The 24,550-nt window shown below is 42.2% G+C and overlaps 1 protein-coding gene across 2 annotated transcripts; it reads right to left on the reverse strand.

The window, feature by feature from the left end:
- Positions 1–182: 182 nt before the first annotated feature.
- Positions 183–24,021, reverse strand: PEX6 (peroxisomal biogenesis factor 6). 2 transcript variants are annotated; one of them, XM_072988907.2, is made up of 17 exons: positions 22,990–24,021; positions 20,805–20,968; positions 19,720–19,803; positions 19,233–19,335; positions 17,889–18,025; positions 17,111–17,222; positions 15,387–15,595; positions 14,769–14,961; positions 14,256–14,332; positions 11,772–11,904; positions 9,749–9,954; positions 9,607–9,668; positions 6,383–6,491; positions 3,994–4,110; positions 3,122–3,199; positions 2,516–2,655; positions 183–1,984 (listed from the first exon to the last, which is right to left on the reverse strand). In XM_072988907.2, the coding sequence occupies exons 1-17, from the start codon at positions 23,944–23,946 to the stop codon at positions 1,851–1,853; spliced, it is 3,015 nt and encodes a 1,004-aa protein (XP_072845008.2). In that variant the 5' UTR covers positions 23,947–24,021; the 3' UTR covers positions 183–1,850. The 2 variants fall into 2 exon arrangements, with proteins under 2 accessions (XP_072845008.2, XP_072845007.2); XM_072988906.2 differs by having other exon boundaries at positions 14,769–14,964.
- Between the last annotated feature and the right edge of the window lie 529 nt (positions 24,022–24,550).

Raw genomic sequence — 24,550 nt, forward strand, 5'->3', positions numbered from 1 at the left:
GCCACAAACTGAATCTGTGGATTACAGCTCCGATTCTCCCAACTGGGGCTGATGGGAGTCTGGAGTGTAATAACAGCTGGGTCACAGCTTCCTCGTTTTTACTTAAGGTCTGAGTTTGTGCAGTGTGAACACTTGTGCCTGGGAGACTTTCTGTCCCCGACACTCCTCAATAACTACAGTGATTGCAGAGCTCCTATGCATTGCTTTCTTTTTAAATTTATTTTTAATTTTTAAAAAACTAGGGATAAGGTAAGGAGTACAAAAGGCAGAAGGGGATATGGGGAAAAAGAGGGGAAGGAGAACACAGAATGTACTGTCATCCAATCTGTTTGTTCATGTTGCAATATCAAGTCAATTTTTCACCTTTCTACAATTTGACCGCCCTTCAGGTTTCAACTTAGTGCTTGAATAACATAGAATTAAAACTATCTGGTGACTCAAGCCATTTATATAATAAATCCCATTGTCCAGTTGCCATTTGTACCGGACAGTCTTTCAACATTTCTGACCCATTTCTGCCGCTTCTCATATCTTCTCAATGAGTTCCTCTTGTTTTGGTATCTCTGATTTCTTCCAGTTCTTAGCATAAAGAATTCTGGCTGGCTGCAGTGACTATATATATAAAACTAGGTAGTTCTTTGTCTTATCTATATTATCTGGTATAATGCTCAGTAAAAACAATTCTGGGGTTAGTGGAACATTACAAAGCAATATTTTAGTAACAAAGTATGTACTGCAGAGCTCCTATGCATTTCAACAGGAATTTGATTGAGGAGTTTTTCTTTGGTGCTTTGCGTGACTCTTGAGAAACCCTGGCATCAGTTGCCAAGTTTACGGCAGGTCCATCATTGGCATTAAACACAATTTCTAAAGCCGACATGGAACTACTTTTCCATCAGAAACTGATCATGTATGTAGTTCTGGTCCAGGAACTTCTAGCTGACATTTATACTCTGGCTCTTTTTTGGCTTGACTTCATATCTGATTTTGGAATGAAACTGGGCACCTTGGTGTGAGGAGCAACCTTAACTGGGAGCTATTAATATGAAGACATATAAACCAGTTGATTGTGTTGGGCGTGTTAATGATTCAGGATTAAGAACATTTACATGAAACCATGGGGAGAATTTCTTTTGATATTCCAGAAGTGATGTTATTGGTATGCTGGTAATAGTCTGCTACATTTTGCTTCATTAACAAAGTCAAATGAAACATGTAATAAATAAACTGAAGTTGAATATCCTGCTAGGTTTTTATGTCAGACTAAAGCTTGCTAGGCTGCCTGATTTACAGATCTTTGCCAGTGCAGCTGGAAATATCTGGTATTTCCAGAAAGGCTAAAAAAATCTAAACCACTCCCCATATCACATATAAATGGAGGATAATCATACACAACACCAATATAGTCCAATATAAAGGCCTAGATGTGTTAGCAAATTTAAGTACCATCTACTCTCTTGCTTTTGGATATAAGCCTGTCTTTATTTAGACAGTTTTAGATACTTACACAGTGACTCTCCCTGCTTTCATAGGTCCACATTATTAGCATCCTGGGGTATATTCCATGTTGACCACCATAAATATATCAGCAATGGGACTGTACACAAATTACGACTAGTGCTCAGCAGTTCCTATCCAACGGAGCAGCCATTAATATCACTTCCATTTTTCTTTTTTCTGAATCCACCAGACCGTGATTTGTCTCTCATCTGAATCCAGTCGATTCTGGCAAACAGTGCCTTTCTCACATCTCCAACACCAGTGGTTTTCCCATGCCAAAATTTATTCCAGATTAGTAAATTAAAATGGTTTCAATCATCTGTATTCCTTTCCAGCCCGGCTGGTTGCTATCAAGTAGTAAACTGCTGTTGGATCAATTTGTATCTAAGCAGTTCAGGTTCGGAAACAGAAGGCTGCAGCCCTGTTGCAGCTTCTACAAAATCCTCCATCGTCAGCATGAGCTCTGAGTTTTCGGTATCCAGTCCTGGAAAAGGAGAACAAAAGCATTTGAAAAACAATTCACTTTAGGCATATTACTGGGTTTACATGCACCCAGAACCTTTACATGGTTTTTCCCCCAGATGAAAGTTTGTTGGCCAACTATGATAGCATTTTTCTCCTCCAAGGCTTATGTGTTTCATTTCTGTTTTGCGCTCACCTCTCGTTTCTTGGGGGGGGGGGAATGTGCTGTCAGGGTGGGCCATTGCCCTCCACCATATTCCCAGTTCACTTAAGTCTTACACTTACAGTATATCTGAACTTTGCCAAACAGCTGCTCAAACATGATTTTTATTTATATAAGCAGCACGCTTTTGCTTTGCTTTATTTTACTTAAAATATATACTATTTTTTCTGTCCTTTCACTGGGGATGAATCCAATATGTAGCTCACTGGCTGTAATTTCATTGTACAATTCATGTACAAACTGTTTTTACCAGATGCTTTTCATCATGTCTTGTTCACTTTTAATTTTTGTACTTTAGCTGGTGGTTGCCACACTAAGCTAGCTCCTTACCTTCCTCTATCCATTCCACCTTCCTTTTGATTGCAGACATCATGGCATCTGAACACAGCGCATACAAGTCTGCGCCTGTTAGGTGTGTGGGACATTTATCAAGGACTCCAATGAGACTCACTGAAGGATCTAATTTAAACCTGCCAGAGAAAAATATAGCTACAAGTTAGTATCTGCTTGAGAAGTGTGACAAAGCAGATGCTGAATTTCCAATATGATCAATCAGTTAAAAACTCAAATTTCAACATATGTTGCAGATTTTTTTTTGGTGGAATCCTTCAAATTGTAGTTTGCTGGCTTGAAACTGAAAATGACGAATAAAACCAGATGCAAGAGTCAGAGAGAAAGCAAAGAGGGAATGCCCAAGCACAATGCTGGCTCACAACCCTCCAAATCACAGGTTAAATAATCATTTGAATGCACGAAAGAAATTACAGTTTGAACAGTTGTACAGAGATACACTTGGGACACAGCCATCTGCTATAAACTGGACTTGTTTTAACTAGGAGTGTGAACAGCCCATTTACAAGAGATTCTCTATTTAAAAAGTGTAGGGCCTTTCTGCACTATTGTTATGTTTCCGGAGGCAGAGTGGAAGCCACTCACTTTCTGGTAATGGCAGTTAGCACTTGCAGCTGAGAGTCTCGGTCTTCATTTATGCCAACATAGATCAGCTTATCAAATCTGTCAAGTAAACACAAAACAAACTTTTTATAAAGAAAGCATTGTTATCCAGCATACATATCACTGCCCTGGTAGCTAGAAAAGGCACAAAACTGCCACAACGAACCAAAGACATTTCTTATCAGCTACTTAGATGTACCAGGTCTCTTTCTTCAAAGACTACTTGCTAGAGCAAATCTGCTCTCCATCAGCAGCAGCATTCAGGCAAACAATAATCAGATACACCACATTTCAACCAAATCAAGAGTGGCCTCAAAGTTAGGGAACCTGCACTGTGTTGTAAATCATCCTGAATATTGCAAAAGCACTAGAAGAGCAAGAGAGTTTACATAAATACATTTGTTTCATTTTATTTTATAGATCTATGTATAATCAGTACAGTTTTTCTCAGTCTATGTAACCCTGAATTATGAGGCCTTCCAAAGCAGCTCTAGGGTTCAACACTTTATAGAAAATGAAGAATGCATCCAGCAACAAAGAGGCAAGGACAGAGTTCTCCTCATGGGGAGGCACCATACTTTGGGCAGAGGTTTCCCCCTTTTGTTGGAATCTTTTGCCACATACAAATGGGGGTGGGGATCCTATCCTACACCAAGACATGCAACCACCAACAAACCAAGTATTATCAAAGATGAAATTAGTGGGGAAAATGTGAATGCAATACTAATCTATGTTAGTTTTGCACTGCCAAAAAGGCTTGGTTTATTTCAAAAAATCTCAATCCCAGCAATCTTCTTCACCAAAGGAAGATGGATGTAATAGCAGAAGTAAACCCAGAACAACTAGAATCATACCTGCCTGGCCGGAGCAATGCTGAATCCAGAAGATCTGGTCTATTTGTAGCTCCAATAACAAACACATCTCTTGAAGAATGAAGTCCATCAAGCTCTGCTAGTAGCTGAGACACCACTCTACCAATGGAAGCACAGGGCTGGCATAAATCCAAGTGTACTCAGCAAATAAGCTGACTTGCTAATCTAAAGAGTGCATACATAAATAACTGGTTTAGGTATGTATGCCAGCTCCTAACTCTTCAGAGTGTAGAAATATCCTATAATAGGTGCTGTACATTACTGAGAGAAACACTACTTTGAAGAGAACAGCTTGTGCAGACAGTGTAGGGCACAAGCATAGTGAAGTAAAGTAACTCAAATCTACAGAATAGACCAAGTTTCAAAGGTAAAGTATTTCCTCCAACAAGTATGATATGGTCTGATTCTCATGGCTTTGCCACCATCTTTTGCCTTAGTTTAGAATTCTTTATATAGTTACGTTTGGGATTTTCTTTGTTTAATGTTTTAATTTATATCACTAGTGAAATTTAACATATGTTTATCCTGATGTCCTAATGTCTTAATTATAAGCCACCCAGAGCAGTGGCCTGGCCACTAGATGGGCAGGGTAAAAATTGAAATGAAAAGAAAGAAAAGTTTGAAAGTTTGCAAAAGAATACCTCCTGACATGTTTCAGGATCAGTACTTTAGATCATATAATCCCAAGATTCTGCTTACACCAAGGACAGCAACTGTCTAGATGTTGATGGACAGAAACTCACAGAATTTTTCACCACTGACTATGCTAGCAAGGAATTATGGGAGTTGCAACCCAGCAATATCTGGAGTGCTGCACTTTGTTCACTCCTAACCTATCCCATCTTCCATTTCTTAAGAGACAGCAGTCCTAAAAATCTTAAAGCTTCTCAATGCAAGGACAAGTTCCTCATCTTCCCATGTCCTCTTTCTCCTTAAAGCTACAGCTGTTATAATTGACAATTGCCTTGGAGACCTAGATGTAAAAGAGTTCTCCTTGATCTCTTAACCATCTTTGATATTGTAGACCATGGTATCCTCCTGGATAGACTATTGGGACTAAGGATTGGTGGTCTTGCACTAAGATGGCTTTGGTCTTTCTCAATGGCCAATGCTGTTTAACATCTATATAAGGTGTCATTGTTGTACAAATGATATGTAGCCCTACCTTTCTATTAAATCACCTGCAGTGGATGCCACCCAGCATCTAGAGGGGCGCCTTCGTGCAGTACTGGACTGGACTAGGAGGAACAGGCTGAAACTGAATCCAGACAAGACAGAGATCATATTGCTTGGGGCGGGGGTGCCCATCTGCTTGTCTGGGGTCTAACCTTCCTCAGATGTAATGGATTTATCTTTCCAGTCAAGGACCAGCTGTGTAATTTGGGCATGATTTTAGATACAATGCTGACTATGGAAAAACAGGTCTCTACTACGACATGCACTGCATTATTCCAACTACAGTGTGTCACCCAGCTGTGCCCCTATCTGGGTGTTAGGTCCCTAACAAAATTGGTCCATTGGTAGTCTCAAACATTGGCTACTGTAATGCATTCCATGTGGGGCTTCCCTTGAGGCTGACACAGAAGCTTCAAAAGGTTCAAAATGCAGCAGCCAGATTGATTGTTGGGGTGAAGAAACAGGATCACATTATCCCAATCTTGGCTAGTCTACATTGGTTAACAGTCTGCTTCTGTGCCAAGTTCAAGGTGTTCATTCTAATTTACAAAGCCCTGAATGGATTGGGACCTTGCTACCTGTCTGAATGTCTTCTGCCAAGTTCGACTGCCTGTCTGACTAGGTCCTCAGGGACCATGTGCCTATGAATATTAATACAGTGAAAGGTCCAGAAAACAAAACAAAACAAAACAACCCTGGAAACTGGGCTTTCTCTGCTATGGCACCTTCCTTGTGGAATGCACTGCCACAGGAATTACGCCAGAAGCCTCCCTCCATGTATTTAAAAAACAACTAAAAATGGAGCTTTTCAAGGAATCCTTTGAGGAGGTTACAAATAAATAAGAAAGAGTGAGCTATAAATATTTTAAATAAAATATATTATCTTTCCTCACAGTATTCTAGGACTAACCCATGGTAATAAAAACACAGCCTCATCAGATCTAGCCTGAAGGACAGAAGACGTTTAATCGTTACGATCTTGATGAGGGGAATTTTCTTACTGTTTACTGTTAGGAGTCCAATTTTATGGAATGCCAGCCCAGAACACAAGCATGGCTCAAGGAAGGTTTAAAGGCCTGCATGGGTGTCGGGCAGAAGAGGCCATCTCTAAAAGCAATGGAGAAGTGAAATGCAATATTGTGTAAGCCACAGGAAGAAGCCTATCCACTCTTTAAGAGCAACAGAAAGCACTCACCTGTCCATTACACCTCCTGAATCTCCACTCCGACCACGACTGGGTGCCAATGAATCAAGCTCATCAAAAAAGATAATACAAGGAGAAGCTGCTCTGGCTCTGGCAAACACTAGGAAGAGAGACAGTATGCATTTTGCAAACCTGCTAAAACCAGCAGCATACATAATAACAATTACAAATGAAAAACCAGTTTGTGTTCCTTTGCACACAAAAAAAGATGCATCCTAAAATGCATGCTGCCTGCCTCTGAAAAAGCCTAGGAAGATGTGATCACACTAGCAGAATATGGGAAAGGGAGTGGTGGAACCTTTTCAGTTTAGAAGGATGGGGAAGCAGCTGCAGAGTGGAAAGGAGCACAGCAGCCAGTCACCACGGTCACTGCTTGCCCCACTCTGGCAGATGGTCTTCATTTCCTGGCTTTTTCTGTTCATTTCCTCCATCTGTCTTGAAATCTGAATTACAAGCTCTGTGGAACTGGCCTCATCTTATATGTCTGCACAGCAGAAATTCATTTTGTGAGGTAGCAGGAAGATGGTGCATTTATTAATCCATTTTAAACATTTCTGCTCCCTTTTCTCCTTTTCCTCCAGGAGAAAACTACCCAAAGTAGCTCGTGATTAAATATTAAAAACAACCACAGACAATATTAAAAACTAATTGTCAAATGTCTCAGTAATTAAAAAATAGTACAGAACTAGTCAGAGGTTTCAACATGGTAAAGATACGAGAACAGTTAGATCTGTCACACTACAGGCTCTGTTGTGAGGTGCAATCAAGTCAAAACTGACTTATGGGGCCCCTTATAGGGCTTTCAAGGTAAGTGAGATATTTAAGGAGTGGCTTTACCAGTTCTACTCCCCTAGTGAGTTTCCAGGGTGAGCGGGAATTCGAACCAAGGCCTCCTGAATTCTTGTCTGTCACTCTATCCAGTATACCACACTAGGTATGCCCTGTAAGCTCTATGCAGCAGTTGTATAGTTACAGACAGGGAACAGGGAACAGGCTATAATTGGAGCATAATTAAATGAACCTAGAGCCCAAGCAAGGAACCAAGTAAGCTGCTTACAGATGAAATAAATTGCGTATATTTACAAACAGTGTGAAGACAAAATGAGCTCAAACAAAGTACTGTAAGACAAATGGCCATAAAAGGGCAGGCCACTTCTTGTTCGAACAAGATTTTAAATAGCTGAGCAATGGCATTTTGTCCTTAAAATAGAAATGAAGAATGTTTTTTAAAAAAATGTTAACTCAGGAAACATTGGGCTTTTGAAAATACAGTGGTGCCTCACACAACGATGTTAATTGGTTCCAAAAAAAATCAACGTTGTGTGAAACATCGTTCTGTGAACACCATTTCACATAGGAATGCATTGAAAACTGGTTAATCTGTTCCAATTGGAACGGATTGCCATCGTTCAGTGAAAATCCCCATAGGAAACATCGTTGAGTGAAACAATGTTTCCTATATTGGAATGTATTGAAGCCGACTCAATACATTTCAATGCCTTTGCGAAGTCCTTTTTCGCTCCTGTAAAAGTGTCTTACAATGTTTGGACGCTGTTTTAAATGATTGCAATGGTTAGTCCACCTCCTGAAACCTATGCAAACTGATTTTGGTGTTGTTCTGACACTTCGTTAATTTATGATGATTTTTTGTTTTTTCTCCATAGGAAACCATTGGATGGTCTGTCTAATGGTTTCCAATGGAAAAAACAAAAAATCATCATAAATTAAGGAAGTGTCAGAACAACACCAAAATCAGTTTGCATAGGTTTCAGGAGGTGGACTAACCATTGCAATCATTTAAAACAGCGTCCAAACATTGTAAGACACTTTTACAGGAGCGAAAAGGGAGGTCGGGAAAGGGCTCTTTGATCTCCGTTTGCCTTTTAAAGTTCTTCCCGACCTCCATGAGTTCATCACTCTACCCACTACACCACACTGGCTATCTGTCTTGTGACAACCTGTTAGTGTACTATTTCCAATCCTGAAAACATATTTGAAGATTGAGAATATGCCCTTTCTTCCTCTGTTTCACGTCCTGTTCTGAGCAGCTGTTTGGTAACAGGTTACAGCTAGGGAATCATGGACTTTTAGTGAAAAACAAGACTAAAGTCTGTCCACTCCAGATGTAGGCCAAGGACACACTCTGCAAACACGGCCGTCCTCATGTCCAGTGCTTAAATAGGATGTGTGTCAAAGGCAAGTTCATTACACCACAGGCACTCCACCAGTTGCTTTGACAGTACAAATCAGATCACACAATGGCTCCTAGCAGCTTCAGCCTGAACTTATTTATAAGAAACTTGGTGCTTCAAAATTAGCCTGGAAAAGACGCTCAGACCTTATTTACTGCAAGCATTCAGACTAGAATCCCAAAACTGTCCAGAAGAAGAACAACATCCAGAAGCCAAAACTCCAGTTGCTTCCCATGTTAACAGCTTTACCCCCCCCCGAGACTGAAGACACTAAAAACACCAACAGGACTTCCCTATATTATAAAAGTCTACGCTAGAATTATTATTAATAGTAGTACAGTGGTGCCTCGCTTGACAACAATAATCCGTTCCAGCAAACTCGCTGTAGAGCGAAATCGTCGTCAAGCAAAAAAACCCCAAAAACCCATTGAAATGCATTGAAAACCGGTCAATGTGTTCCAACGGGGGAAATACCTCACCGTCCAGTGAAGATTTTCCATAGGGCAGCCATTTCCCGGTGCCTGTAAAGCGAGGAATCCATCCTGAACACAGCGGGGAGCCATTTTGCACAGCGGGGAGCCATTTTGAAAACCTGACGATCAGCTGTTTTTGATAGTTAAGCAAAAAATGTTCCCGAAGCAGGGAACCGATTGTCGTCAAGCGAAAAACCCCTTTGAATCATCGTCTTGCGATTGCAATAGCGATCGCAAAAAACTCATCATAAAGCGGATTCATTGTCAAACAGGTTAATCGGCAAGCGGGGCACAACTGTAGTTTTATTTATATGTCACATTTCTCCCAACAAGGGAATTAGCAGAGCAGGGTCATAAATTGAAAAGGTATGGGTTTTCAGCAGTGGGCAGCTTTTTCAACCCCGAGGGCTGTCAGAAAATTCATGCCCATCTTTTCAGGTGTGAGCACTTCAAGGGAGTTAAGCTCTTTAAAAAAAAGAGATCAGGTATTTACAAGAATGCTTTTCTCACATAGCTGACAACTCTGGAAACATGAGAGCTCCACACTAACCTTCACGCACATTTTCTTCACTCTGTCCAACATACATGTTTATGAGCTCAGGGCCTTTCACACTGAAAAAGAGAATATTCAGAGTTATAACTATATTTCAGTGCCCAGGTTCCTCTAATCACTTAATTTACATAGAACTCACCTGAGGAATGTCATGGTGCATTCCGTTGCTACAGCTTTAGCTAGCAATGTCTTTCCTGTTCCAGGAGGGCCATACAGTAAAAGTCCAGAGCGACGAAGGCCTAAAGACAGTAATTCTGGGTGTTCAAGGGGAAGCTGAATGGTATCCAGGATCTCCTTCTTCACATCCTGAAGCCCACCTATATCTTGCCAGGAGACAGAGGGTATCTGCAACAAACCAAATAGGCCTTTAACTTAAAAATTCCAGAACTGCATTGGATAAACCAGAATTTGCAATTACCACTTTTTAAATGTCACTCTCAAAAACAGAGATGTTGATCCATAAAGTCTCTGAATCACATAAAAGTATTCTACTCTGTTCTATCAATTGATTGCTACCATGTTAATTACACAATCCTTTCCCTTCGCAAAATGCCACTGGTTTTCACAAGGAATCATCTATATTACAACTTTGATATCTCACATATAATTTTATTTTATTTACAGTGGTGCCTCGCTAGACGATAATCCGTTCCACTGAAATAGCTGTCTAGCGAAATCATTGTCTAGCAAAAAGCAAATCGTCGTCTAGAGAAAATCAGTTTGCGAAGCAGGGACCAAACATTGTCCAGCGAAATTCCCCCATAAGAATCACTGTTTTGCGAATCGCTATAGCGATAGCGATCGCAAAAAGTCAATGTCTAGCGAAAAAACTGTCATGCGGGGTAACTGTCTAGCGAGGCACCACTGTATTTTAACTTATACCCCACTCATTTAAGTAGACAAGTCACCATTCTGGGTGACTTTCACAAAAATAACATAAAAATAAAAAACCTCATAAAACTTCTAATCTAGCAAATATTCAGGATAGCGAACCATGGGCCGACATAAAGTTGCTACAAAATGTAATGGTGATCCTCCATAAGGTAAAGGTTCCCCTTGACATTTAGTCCAGTCTTGTCCGATTCTAGGGCAGGGTGCTCATTCCCATCTCCAAGCCATAGATCCAGCGTTTGTCCGAAGACAATCTTCCATGGTCACATGGCCAGTGTGACTAGACACGGAATGCCGTTACCTTCCCACCGTGGTGGTACCTATTTATCTACTTGCATTTACAGTACATGCTTTCAAACTGCTAGGTTGGCAGGAGCTGGGACAAGCGACGGCAGCTCACTCCATCGTGTGGATTTGATCTTACGACTGCTGGTCTTCTGACCTTGCAGCACAGAGGCTTCTGCGGTTTAACCCACAGCGACATTATGCAGTGATATACCTGCTGCATATTCCATTCTTTAACATTATGACATATAAGAGGATTTCGTGGTGTTATATTGTATCTCTGAAAATTCATAGCTAGGATGTTCCCCTGTCTCCCTAGTTGCAAAAGCACGGAATAATATTCTGTTTTATAATGCTGGAGAGTGGCCAACTCTGAAGGGACTAGAGAGGAACTAGTCTTCTGCCCACATATTCCACTACAGGCAGCAGCACCTCCAAAAAATCAAATAAAACTACAAATATAAAAATTACCAAGCAGAAGTAATCAGATGCCCAGTTCCATTTGGGCTGTTGTTTCAGGTCACTGCAACCTGTTTTATTGCAAAACCTCATCCTAAAGGCTGTCAGGAGTAGAAAACGCCTTTTGTGACATAAAAACATTTAGCTGGCTAGGGGGCATCAAGGGCTTTGGGAAACACATACAGTCCACAGTTAGGACTCTAATTTACAGGTTACTGCTGAATTATTTTACCCCAAGTGCTGATGCCACTTTGTGTTGCTTCACTATTTTGTTGACTTAAAAGTATGTGACTGGAGACTCTTCTGGTTAAGCTGTTGTTATCAGGTATTGAGCACTTTCATTAGCAAATGCAGCCCTGAGGTTTCATTAATAAATTATTAAAAGCACCAACACACTACAGAGTCTTCATTAGAGACCCTCATTTATTGCAACATAAGTCATCAAAATAGGCCACATGCTCCACTTAATTACAGTATTATAACCAGTTAACTCAAATATCAAAGATTTTTATTAGTGTGGTCCACACCTTTGGGGCTCCTATTGCCTGCGAATGAGCTTCATGTAATTTATCCAGTGCAACACTGAAATCTTCTGCCAGAAGAGGGAAGCCAGCAGCACAAAAATCATGCTCTTCGTCATCACTCAGTCCCCCCAGGAAGCTGGAAAAGACAAAACAGAAAGTTGTTTGCAACAGTTTTGGTAACTACCAGTTGATTAGACTGAATGTCTCTAAATTCTAGAGTTCAGCTGCTGATGTAATTCAAGGAAAGTGTTCCTCAGTTTTTGATGGGAGCCTAGTGAGCTACAATGGCATTTAGGGAAGTTGACTACAGAGATGCATTGTGCCAATGAAATATCTGCACCGCAGCAGGGAGCATCATCAGTCCACTAATCAGCACTATATGGCTTTCAGTAGGAACTGTGCTTGATGACTAAAATGAAACCAAGATGGTTCCATTTGTTTTCACTCATTTAACAGTGTACTGTAGTCAAATCGGATTGGTTCTGACACCACCACATTCAGCGTTTACTACATTTTAATCTGATCTTTTAACTAAAAATAATAGCACTCAAAGCAGCTAATAAATATCATTAAAAGAAATTAACCAACTGAATCATTAAAATTGTCAAAATGCACTAAGCAGACTGAAAAAATGAGATGTGTCATCCTATCTTTTCTAAAAGTAACAACAGAGAACTTACCACAACTCTGAAGCAGATGCACTGTACTGGAATAACATGAATTTATGTGCACCCATGAAGTGGACAGGGGTGTGCAAATTTGTGTTGTTGGACTACAACTCTCTAAACAGCTGCCTGGGGGATTCTGGGAGTCATATATACAAAGCCCCATGCCTCTAGAAGCAGACCACTGTAAGTAATGGCACATTCAAGTCCTCTCCTGAAGACCTTAACACAGAGACTGCTTCATAATACGTCTCTTAGAGAAGATGGAACCCTACAGTAAAAGGGGAAGACATCATGCTACTACAACTGAAAAACTACACCAATATAGCAGCAGACTAATAAATAACAGCTGAAAAAAGGAAGTAAGACAACACAGAAGACAGGGAGTTATGTAATCTCTGAAAACTTTTTACCTGGAAAGGGCTAGAAGACAAATATACAGATCAACTCTAGCAAATTTTCTTTTGAGTATTTTTACCAGGGACTTTTACCTAAATCCCAACCCAACCAAAGAGGACACAAAGAGACTAAAAAGGCTGGATTACTGCTCTTTGTTCCTTGTGCTACTCCAAAGCCTTCCTATATGTACTTTTTAAGACCAGCCTCAAGTTCTTAAGAGTATTTATTTATTTATTTATTTATTTATTTATTATCCCGCCTATCTAGCCGGTTAAGACCACTCTAGGCGGCTAACAACATAAAATAGAACAATAAATATATATAATAATAAAAGACGTAATAAAAGAGGCAAATCGAGGGGAGGAAAGAGCATCAGGGATTTACTGGAGGGCAGGCCTGCCGAAACATCCATGTTTTAAGTTGATTTTTGAAGATATCCAGCGAGGGAGCCACACCAAGCTCAGGAGGTAGGTTGTCCCAGAGGCGAGGAGCCACCGCCGAGAAGGCCCGATTTCTTGTCTTTTCCTTCTGGGCCTCGCTCGGCGTTAGGCTCCTCAGCCTCACCTCCTGGTTCGCATGAGTGACACGGGTAGATCTTGGTGGGAGTAGGCGTTCCGCCAGGTATCGAGGCCCTAAACCATTTAGGGCTTTGTACGTAAGCATTAACACTTTGAAGTCGATGCGGAAACGAATGGGCAGCCAATGCAATGCGGCCAGAGTGGGAGAAATATGCTGGTATTTTTTCACTCCACTAAGTAGTCTGGCCGCCGCATTCTGCACCACCTGAAGTTTCCACAGCAGCCTCAAAGGCAGCCCCATGTAGAGCGTGTTACAGTGGTCTAATCTTGAGATTACGAGCGCATGCACCAAGGTAGTGAGTGCCCCAACATCGATAGGGCTGCAGCTGGGCTATCCGCCTAAGATGAAAAAAGGCGGTACGGACCTGAGTTTCCATAGTGAGCGCCGGGTCCAGATGGATCCCCAAGCTGCGGACCCCATCCTTGGCGGGAAGAGTCACCCCCCCAAAAGAGAGGGAGTTTCCCAATCTCCCAGCTGTGGGGGCACCCAACCTCAGTACCTCTGTCTTGTCCGGGTTCAGCCTCAGCCTGTTCTCCTGCATCCATTGCAGTACAGTCCCCAGGCAGCGCTGAAGGGACAGAACGGCATCTCCTGCAGTTGGTGAAAAGGAGATGTAGAGCTGGGTGTCATCAGCATACTGATGACACAAGGCCCCACACCCCCTGAAGACCCCACCCAGCGGCCTCATATAGATGTTAAACAGCATTATTATGTACAAAATTATTATGTATATCCTGACCCCATCTAGAGCCAACTGAAATATTTTTTAGCGAGCAAAACCAAAATACTGTAATTGCACATACTACCTGAATACCCAAAGCCCACAAAGATTCTTCACCAGTACCTTGTGTTCTGGATCCTTGTGTAGGCAGCATGGCTGCTTTGGGAAAGTAAAGCACAAAAATCTCCCAGAACAAAGCCCTAAAAACAAGGGATTAATGTTTTAAAAACGTTGTTAAAAGAGCAATTAAAAAAAATGCTTTCATTTGTTTTCAGTTAAATTTCAAATAAATATATGGGGGAAGGTTTGATGCAGGGCATGAGATTTTTATGTTTCTAAAAAGATGGGCTGAGGTAACAAATGTGAAGAAATGTTGCTGCAGAGAATGCTTTTCCAACAACCCTGATGAAATAGGTTTTTTTCCATAAGGAAAGGAAATTATTCCTGGTACTGAAATGTGATTCTTCAGCACATGCAGGAAACATACCTTGCTCATCAGTTTGCCTGAAATGGAGACCCACATTCTGTGCCCACTCTCTCCTAAGTCAGGATTGTCCTGTATATCCTCTTTTTATGCAACAGCCAGGCTGTCCCACTGACAGAATTTTCTAGGTCATTACAAGGCATGTCACTCACTGCGGTTTGCCGGGCTAGCTTCGTCAAGCTCACTTCCTGGCCCAGTAGGACGTTGTCCATTAGCATGCTTAGAATGGCCTTCCTCTGCTCTTCAGACGGTGTCTCAATTTTCACTTCATGAAGAAAAGCTGTCTGCAAGTCCGTAGGGACATCTCCAAGTCTGGTCGTTGTGCCGATCACTAGGACAGGGTAACTGCTAAGAAACATGAAAATACATTATCAACCTAAATCCACTGTCGGCCTAATCAGTTGATAGATTAGAACTCCTTCCTCACTTTTTGCAGTTAATCCCAACCCTGCCTGGCACCAATTTTGTATGTACAAAAGACCTTATTTATTTATTTTACTCTATAGTTCACAGAAATGTGAGTCATAAATCTTCAATCAAAATTACAAACCCATTATGTTCCTGTAGTCAGTGCTGCATCACTGTAACTTCTCTAAGAGCTGGTTTAATCTCAGTAGGTAGGATGAAGTGGAGAAAAACAGACTGACAGGTCTATTATTTCATCATCACCTAAACATTTACATGTGACTCAGTTTACAGAGTTCTAATTAACTGGTGATAGGCATATTTCAGAGAAGAATATCCAAAAATTTTAGTGACTTTCTTTATACCTAGTTTTTGTCTCCCTATCAAGGAGAAGGCGCCTTAATGCAAGGATAACTCTGGAGTCCTCCCCAAGACCATCACGATCTCTCCCCAGCATCTCTATATCTTTCATCAGCAAGATACAGGGGTTGTAGAGTTCAGCTTGTGAGAAGGCAGCACAAAGCTTTGCTTCTGTAGATGCACTGGTGTCACCACATAAACCAACACAATCCACCTACATGTAATCAAAGAGAAGGAGAGAGATGAAGGCCTTGCACTGTGAGAAAAGGGTTGAAGGCAAAACTGTAATGATCAGCCAGGCCCTTTAATTGTAGGTGCAACTGGGCAACAGAGCAGCATTTTTAAAGAAAGACTATAGTTGTTGTTGTTTGGTCGTTAAGTTGTGTCCGACTCTTCATGACCTCATGGACCAGAGCATGCCAGGCCCTCCTGTCTTCCACTGCCTCCTGGAGTTTGGTCAAAAGATACGGATTAAATGGTTTTCAATGCATTCCTATGGGAAACTTTGCCTCGATTTACGAACTTTTCGACGTACGAACGCCGTTCCAATACGGATTAAGTTCATAAATCGAGGTACCACTTTACCTGTCTCCTGATACCCCTCCCCTGCATTTGGAGGTACCGCTTTTCCCCCCTGTATACGACACCCCCATGTATAAGACAACCCCCCCCCACGTTTCTAACCAAAAATAGTGGAGGGGAAAGCAGAGATCAAAGTACATTGATCCCTCTCCCTCCTTGCTTCTGTGTATAAGACGACCCTCAATTTTTAATCTAAATTTTTTTAGACAAAAGTATCATCTTATATACAGAAGGAAACAGTACCTTCCTTCTTATGCCTGGAGATTGTACATCCCCATCATGGCTTGTAAACTGCGATGGACTTTTCCTCCAGAAATCTGTCCAATCCCCTTTTGAAGTCATCTAGGCCAGATACAATCACCACATCCTGTAGCAAGGAGTTCCACAAACTAACAACACGCTGGGTAAAGAATTTTTTTTAATCTGTTCTCTCTCCCAACGGTCCTTCTCTAAAGTCCTTCGTTCTGCGCATGTTAAGAGTCCAAGGCCAAAATCATATTGGTTTTTTTCTTGGTGTGGTCACAGAAGTTACAGCCACTAACTGAAACTAATTAGCGAGATGCTGGTTGTATACCTTATCGTGCAGTTGGCTAAATACAGTGGTGCCTCACATTACGATGTTAATTCGTTCCAGCGAAATCACTGTAGAACGAAAACGTCGTAATGCAAAATAAAAAAGCCCATAGAAATGCATTAAAACCCGATTAATGCATTCCTATGAGCTTGAAACTCACCGTCCAGTGAAGATCCTCCATAGCATGGCCATTTTCACTGCCCATGCAGCGAGGAATCCGTCCCAGAAAAGAGCAGGGAACCATTTTTTTTACCCGGCAGCCATTTTGAAACCGCCGATCAGCTGGCTGAAAATCGTCGTTTTACGAGAATTGGTTCCCGAAGCAGGGAACCGATCATCGCAAAGCAAAAAAACCCCATTTAAAACATCGTAAAGCGACTGTTTTTGCGATTGCAAAAGTTTGTCGTGATGCAATTTCGTCATTAAACAGGGCGCTTGTCTTGCGAGGCACCACTGTACACAGCACCTTACTAATCAATCAACTTGTTTCTCCAACTTCAGTGAGCATGCAACTGTTTGTGAAAAAGACAGTATCTTGTTGGCTTAAATATCTAATTAAAAGACTCAGACTACCTTGAACAAATGAAGATTGAGGCAGCTACAGGCCGCTCTGATAGCTATCGTTTTCCCCACACCACTTGGTCCTGAAAGAAGAATGCTTCCAGCTCCATTCAATAGAGTCCCCCTAGAACATATAAATTGACAACTTACTGATTCCATTTTGCAAAAAGGAAAGAAGTGATATTGTAGGACAACATGCAACATACGGACCCAAAGATTCAAAAGAGAGATTGGTTTTATTTCTTTGGGCTACAGGAAAGAGCCTAGAAAACATCAACCTCTTTTACATCACTGGTTACACACAATGGAAGCACCTCACAGAAGCATGATGGCCTCATAACATTTTCTATGCACAAAGCTTAAGTATGAAGGGCTTTCTATAACTTGAAAAATATTTGTAATTCTCAGCATATAAGTGGAATATAGCTTGGGGGTTCATAACTACTTAAGAACAAAAGGCAATAGTTACAGAGAACCCATTTGGAGTCTTCACAGTAGAGCTGAGCATGAACTGTGGTTTGGCTGCACAGCTGTCCCGTGTTCACCCAGCTTCCCTTGTCCCATCTCCTCTAGCTGACACCCACTCAGAGGCAGCACCTGGAGGAGGCAGGGCTGGGAAGTTGAACTGCTGCCTCTGAGAGGATGCCCACTGGAGGAGACGGGGCAAAGAAAGCTGGGGCACACATGGAACAACTGTGAAGCCAAACTGCAGTCTGTGCCCATGTCTACTCCATAGTGACCTGCTGTTGTCTGCCATGTGATGGAACTTAAAACCTGTGAGCTGACTTACCTACTGTGCAAGTGAGGGCCCAGTATGTCACAGAGCTGCTTCACTATAGTGCCCAGTCCAGCAGGTAACAGGCTGCTCCAAAAACCATGGGGATGTTGAGATGGGAGAGATGGAATGGCACTGTTAGTAGACCCAACCTACAAGACAAGGAGGTTGAACACTGCTCCACAGAAACAGGCCTTCTCAAGTCAGTCAATTAACACTTTTACAGCAGATGTAAATAGCTTGTGACTCAAATGGTCCTGCCAGATTTTCTTAGGTGGGAAGTGGATGATTTCCCTACTTCTTCTGGTAAGGAAAATAAAAGTTAGGTGCAAGGTGCTTAGCATTTTCTTTTTTCTAGGCCACAATCCTAACTGTGGGGGAAACTCTGGGCAAAAGGGCAACTGTGCAGCAATTTTCTCTCATTGCTTGACATCTGTCACATCACTAAATGTGCTACTGCTTCTCTGATCTGAGAAAGCTGAGGAGCACAACAGCTGACCAACAGTACTGGTAGGTTCACTTGCACAATTGCTCACTTACATTGCAGAGAAGCAACAGAATTTTGGCCCTAAAGTAAGGCTTATAGGGGATTTTTTTTGTCAAATACATACTCTTTCTGGAGTAATCTCTTGGGGACTACATGCCAGTCGTGGGAAATGTAAGTAGCAATGAGTGAGGAGCAGAGCTACAAATGAACAGAGACATTCCTTTTCTATCACTCTAAAAAAGCCTCTCTCTCTCTCTCTCTCTCTCTCTCTCTCTCTCTCTCTCCCCTTCCCTGTCAGTGGGTTGTAAGAAAGAGGACAAAGATATGAATTGATTTTTTACAGGTTTTATGAAATCAGGCCAGGGACTGCATGTCCCACACATTGCTAATCTACACATTGTAAGAACATGCTAGTTCCACATTCTGCTCACACAATGGCCAGCCATCTACCTATGGAAATCCCTCTGGCAGGATATTTATTTATTTATTTATTTATTTATTTATTTATTTATTTATTTATTCATTCATTCATTCATTCATTCATTCATTCATTCATTCATTCATTCCACTTATACCCCGCCCATCTAGACCGAAGTCTACTCTGGGTGGCTAACAGCAAGACATAAAAGCTAAGCAGCATAAAATATGGGTGCAATTTTCTCGCATCCCCTAGCAAGTGATAAAAGAGATGCATGGAGGTGCTAGATATACCCATACTCCTGATGAACAGCCACTAATAACTCTAAACTCCATGTATTTACCTAAACCCCTGCCAAAACCATTCCTTTAGAAAGCATCACTGTTTTCTGCAGTAGATTTAGAAAAGTCATAAATACTACAATGGAATCCTTAATACTATCTTGATCCCTTACCAGGAATAAAGAAGTGTTCTGAGTATCAGCCAGGTAGCCCACACTTTGCTCTTTTTCCTCAACTGGTAATACCTTTTTCACCTTGAAGTACAGGTCTGGCCACCTGAAGAAAAAGCAAAGAGTCTAAAACAGCAGTAACAAAGATCCTGGATCAAGGAATAATAGGCAGTAACGAAACTATTTAAAGAATGATATTCTGTGGGAACAGAAGAAGTTGGGAACTTCTCAGTGGCCACTAGTTATTTCCTGAGTAATGCATGACCTTTAATTCCACAGAACCTTCTTAGTCTATAGTCCATCTTAAAGTTAGCAAGCTGATCAAGAAAGCTACCCTCAGGTCATACTTAATAATTTTCTAACTTTCCAGGATAGCTCTCATCAGAAAGTTATTTCAAAGAACCCCAAGATACTTAAAACTAGATTTCAGAATAAGCAGCTTGACGGCTGCAAACTAAAAATTCATTTGGGCTTGTATCAGATGACATACCTAAAAAACTCTTCCGAATTTTCTTCTAAGAAATCAGGATGCCCAACCGTTGGAATGCACAAAATATCCTCCTCTTGGACTAGCCTATGAAAACAGCCATGGAAAAGAATAATTACATCAATTTACCCAGTGAAAAGAGAAAATCTACGGATCCTACAATGTCTGATAAAGAAGAGGAGAAGCTATCAGAAATATTTGACATCTTTTCCCTCTCACAGATTGGAGAACTAGTGTGATGTAATGTCTATTTAGATTTCTACCCTGGAGAGAATACGGTAATTAACCAGTATATTTAAAAACCAGAGTTAGCATCTTTCCAGTAAAGTGAAAAAGTAATACTAATGTAATATATTTTACATAAACCAGTGAAATAGTACTGCCTCTTAAGCTACATACTATATGTCATGTTTCATTTGTTATTTTACAGAAATACAATGCATTCAATGCAAGTTTCAAAAACATCAATATTCTTACTGATGTTTTATGACCAGAGTTACTGACCACCAGATCTTCAGAAATGACTAGGCAAGTCCATAAAGGTCACCTGACACATAGGTTCCTTAGGACAGACTCAACAAGGAGCCTCGTGGTGCAGTGGTTAAATTGCTGTATTGCAGCCCAAACTTTGTTCATGACAAGGGTTCAATTCCAAGTAGCTGGCTTGAGGTTCATTCAGCCTTCCATCCTTCTAAAGTCGGTAAATTGAATTATAAACCACACAGAGTGCTTTAAGCACGATTGGTGCAGTATATAAGCAGCACACCTTGTTCTGCTCTAACTGCAGAATGTTGGTATGTAAATGCAAACGTTTGTAGTCTACTGTGAGACAGAAGTTAGTAAGACTTCAGCCAGCACAAATGCCACTGTTTTAAGAGGGAAATCTAAACATCCTCAAAACCAATTTTTCACTCTTCCAGTTACTCAGGAGAAAAGCATAAGCAAGTTTCTCAAGCATGGCGCATGTGAACAAGGCCATGCCCCACTTACAGTGTGCTTACACAGCAACTAGAAAGCACAACACCAAGATTATCCCTTGATCTCATATACAGGGACCCAGATGTTGTAATCTTAACTAAAAGGCTAACCTTGGAGTTTGAAAGTGTCGGTAGAGAATTTGGTCATAGACTCCTCTGGTGCTGTAGGTTGGTGAGGACACAATCTCTATGTGGAGCTCCTTGGCAAAGGGTGGCACAGATAACAAGGACCGGCTTCCTTTTGCCTCTTGCGCACCAGCAGCTTCCCCATATCTCTACAGAGGACAAACAGCCCTATTCTGTTTTATTTTTGTGATATTGATAACTAGGAGGTTGAAATATCAATCTTCTATAGCTACAGCTAGCTATTATGTTCTAGCCCTAACCCTCCACATTCTGTAATGATCTAGAGCAGTGGTTCCCAACTTTGGTCCCCAGATGTTTTTGGACTACAACTTCTCGAAACCTTCACCACTAGCTGTCCTGGCCAAGATTTTTGGGATCTGTAGACCAAAAACAGCTAAGGACCATTAAAGTTGGGAACCACTGACATAGAAAAACCCAAACTCCCCTCTCTGTGCATAATCCTAAAGTTGTTTAACATCTTGTTTCACAACTGAAACTTCAACAACTTGTATAGATATTTAGCTTTAACATAATTGTAACATTTTGCATTTTTGTTCATCATTTTCCTCTGATCCCACTGCTTACAAATCCCTCCACCTTTCTTCAGCCCTCATGCAAGTCTCCCAATCTCCTGTCAAAGATATCAGAGGTACAAATGTGCAGAGCGGAATAGAGAAAAATCCCAAGCACAAGTGGGCATCAATCAGTTCATCCCATGTGTACAGCTATATCACAACAATCCTTTGTAAAACATTTATATAAACTTGAAGGTCAAAATCCAGCTGAGAAAAACTGCATGCATAAAAACAATCACGCAGTGGATTTTTTCACTGTGACATGGTATGCATCATGCAACTGATCAGACACCTAATTTTCTGATCAGTGCACAACTGATTGTGCAAAAGGGACTCAGCCCTTGATGGTGAGGCATCTTCCATGATTACCCGCACACAGTAATTTAAATCAATAGGATTCTGGATACTTTGAGTGAATAGTGGATGTTTTCCTTTCATTCAACTGCACATCTGTGCAGGGAACAGACATGCAAGCTTTCATACAAAGATGAACATTAACAGAGCTGAGGGGATCGAGAGAAAGCTTTTGTGACATCCTGGTTGGCGATGCAAAAGTGATCCAATGTGTTCACTTTTGCCTATAAAAATATCCACTTCTCATGTTTAAGGCTGGCAATGAAAAAATATACACAAAAACACATATAGTATTTTTAAAATGTACTGAAGCACAAGTTCCTGAACTGGAAATTGTACAGAAAGGTGAACAGCACAAGAAATGTTGATTAATATGCAAATATCTTGAATAACATCTCACAAATTACTATGTGGGATGGAAAAGGTCTTGCAACCTTTTTAAAATTTTGTGACGTTGATTCAACAACTGGGAGAATTGGGAGAAGACAAAAATGCCAGTGAGATTTTAAGAAACACAATAGAAAGGAGACTGACATATTTTCATATGCTTAACTCAGACTGCAGATCTATCTACAATCATAAACATATTACCTTTAGACACAGGAACCATGTTTGTCCCATTTAATATATTTTCAGATCTTCTATTCTCAAGTGGTAATCTCCACTAACCACCCTGCTTTCTTGTACTATTTCATAAGACAACTTCAGGCATAATGCTACTTAGTACATTAACACTTCCCTTTTATTCCCATATATCTAAAGTTAAAAATTGGGTTTTGCAATATATTGTAACTAAATTCCTTTTAAGGTGATCATGACATTGTTCAAGAGCCCAATTGTGCTCTTGGTGCTAGTATTTAACATCCTGTACAAACCATAACAAAGTAGATTGGTTATAGATTTACCCTATTGGAATGTGACAGATTTTGCTGGGCCAAGGATTATTTTTGCTGTTTAGAATTTAGTTTCCAGGCAAATTCTGAATCGTGGGAAAAGAGACCCAACTTTAGGGAAAGACTCATAGCTTGATGGAAGAGGACACACTTTTATCACAGAAGATCACACATATAATTCCTGGTGAGGCAGAACCATGATTCAACAGATCATTCGCAGACATCATATCTTGAGTTAAGAGTCAGCAGGTCTACTTTATGTAGCTCAAGGGCTTGGTTGGGCTGGAAACCTCTATTTTCCCAGCAAGTGCCTGGACCGCTTCTGTCACACCTCCTCAAGACACTCACCTGGATTTTAAGAAGGCTTCCTTCCAAAGGGTCGCAGGACAAATTGAAAGCCAAGGCGGGGGAGGCCAGCCCTATTTCACGCGGGAAGGTGTCGTCGTCTTCCCCGGTGGCTCGGCGGGGCCGATCCTCGGGGTCCCGAAGAGGAAACCCCCACTCTTGGTCCAGGGCTCGCACGACGGCCAGGTGGCTGGCTCCGTCCCCGGGGGAGTCTCCCTCCTGGCCCGTGAGGGACACCCACTCCCCGTGGAAGAGCCCCAGGCTGTGTAAGCAGCCTCGAGTCACCCAAAGGCTCTCGCCCTCGCCTCGCCCTAAGGCCGGGCCGGGGCCGCGCTTCACCTTCACCAGCCGCTCGCCGGCGTGCGCCCACCCGGAGACCAGAGGGGGCGGCGGAGGCGGGGAGGCCCGGCTCTGCTCGCCGTCCCTCAGTTCCGTCACGGCCAAGCGGGTGCCGGCGCTCAACAGGCCTTGCAAGGTCGGCCGGGCCTCCAGGACCCTAAAGGCCGAGCCCGGCAGGGTCTCCCCGCGCCGCACGAGAAGGCCGGAGCCGACCCCCAGCCGGGGAAGCCGTCCCGCACCCGCGGCCGTCGTCGTTGTCGCCGCTGCCGCGGCTCCTCCTCCTCCTCCCAACAAGGCCCAGCCTAGCAACGGCGGCCTCCGCACCGGCCAGACCCTCACCCGCCTCCCCGCCGCCAGGCCCAGTTGCCTCAGGAAGCTCCGGCTCAACCACAGCTCCGTCCGGGAGGCCGCTTCGGCCTCTATCAGCGCCGCGCACAGCAGCACCGGCTGCGCCTCAACCCCGGCCGGACGCATAGCCAAGATTAACGCTCCGGCTGAACCCCCGGCTCCGGCCCCGGCCGCCGCCGCTGCCCATTGGCCTCCGGCTACGAGCAGCCCGGTGGCCGGCGGCAGGTCCTGAGGGACAGGGTCGCTGAGGCACTGCAGCACCGCCGCCGCCATAGAGAGCGAGCTCCAGAGTCTGCAGGGAGACCATGGAGACAAAAGGATAGACCGCACAAGTTGTTAACCTTTCTGCCCGGAAGCGAACCGACTCTGTGAAAAGAAGAGGGACATTTGACACAGAGATCCCAATGGTAGGCTAGAGCGTCGCCACTTTTGCTATTTCCGGGAATTACGGCCGATTCCATAGACTTTTCTATTTTTTTTTAAAGAAGACATGCTCATGATACATAGTTTCCGGGTTCATTTTGAATGTCCTTGATTTATATCTGCTCAAGTTGGAAATGAGACATCAGTCATACACAGAGAAGAATGAAACAAACAAAAAACCAAGAGCATTTAGGCGAACCTGTGACCGAGAAGTAGTGGGTCCTGTAACACAAGCCTAGCAAAAGTCTGGTAGCAGTAAAAGCAAGAGATGATCTTCTTTGCCACCTTGGGCTCGCAGGGTAGAATCCAAAGGGGTAAACTGGCAACATTTGAATGGGGCTTTACTTCATCTGTGGATTATATGTCTTTCTCGACTTGCTCCCTATAAAGCTTAGAATTAGGTTAACTCCAAAAGCAGATGCTGCTTTTATTTGGCATGAGAGAAACATGGTGT

This window comes from Pogona vitticeps, chromosome 1 (assembly GCF_051106095.1).
Source record: "Pogona vitticeps strain Pit_001003342236 chromosome 1, PviZW2.1, whole genome shotgun sequence".
NCBI classification, from domain to species: Eukaryota; Metazoa; Chordata; class Lepidosauria; order Squamata; family Agamidae; genus Pogona; species Pogona vitticeps.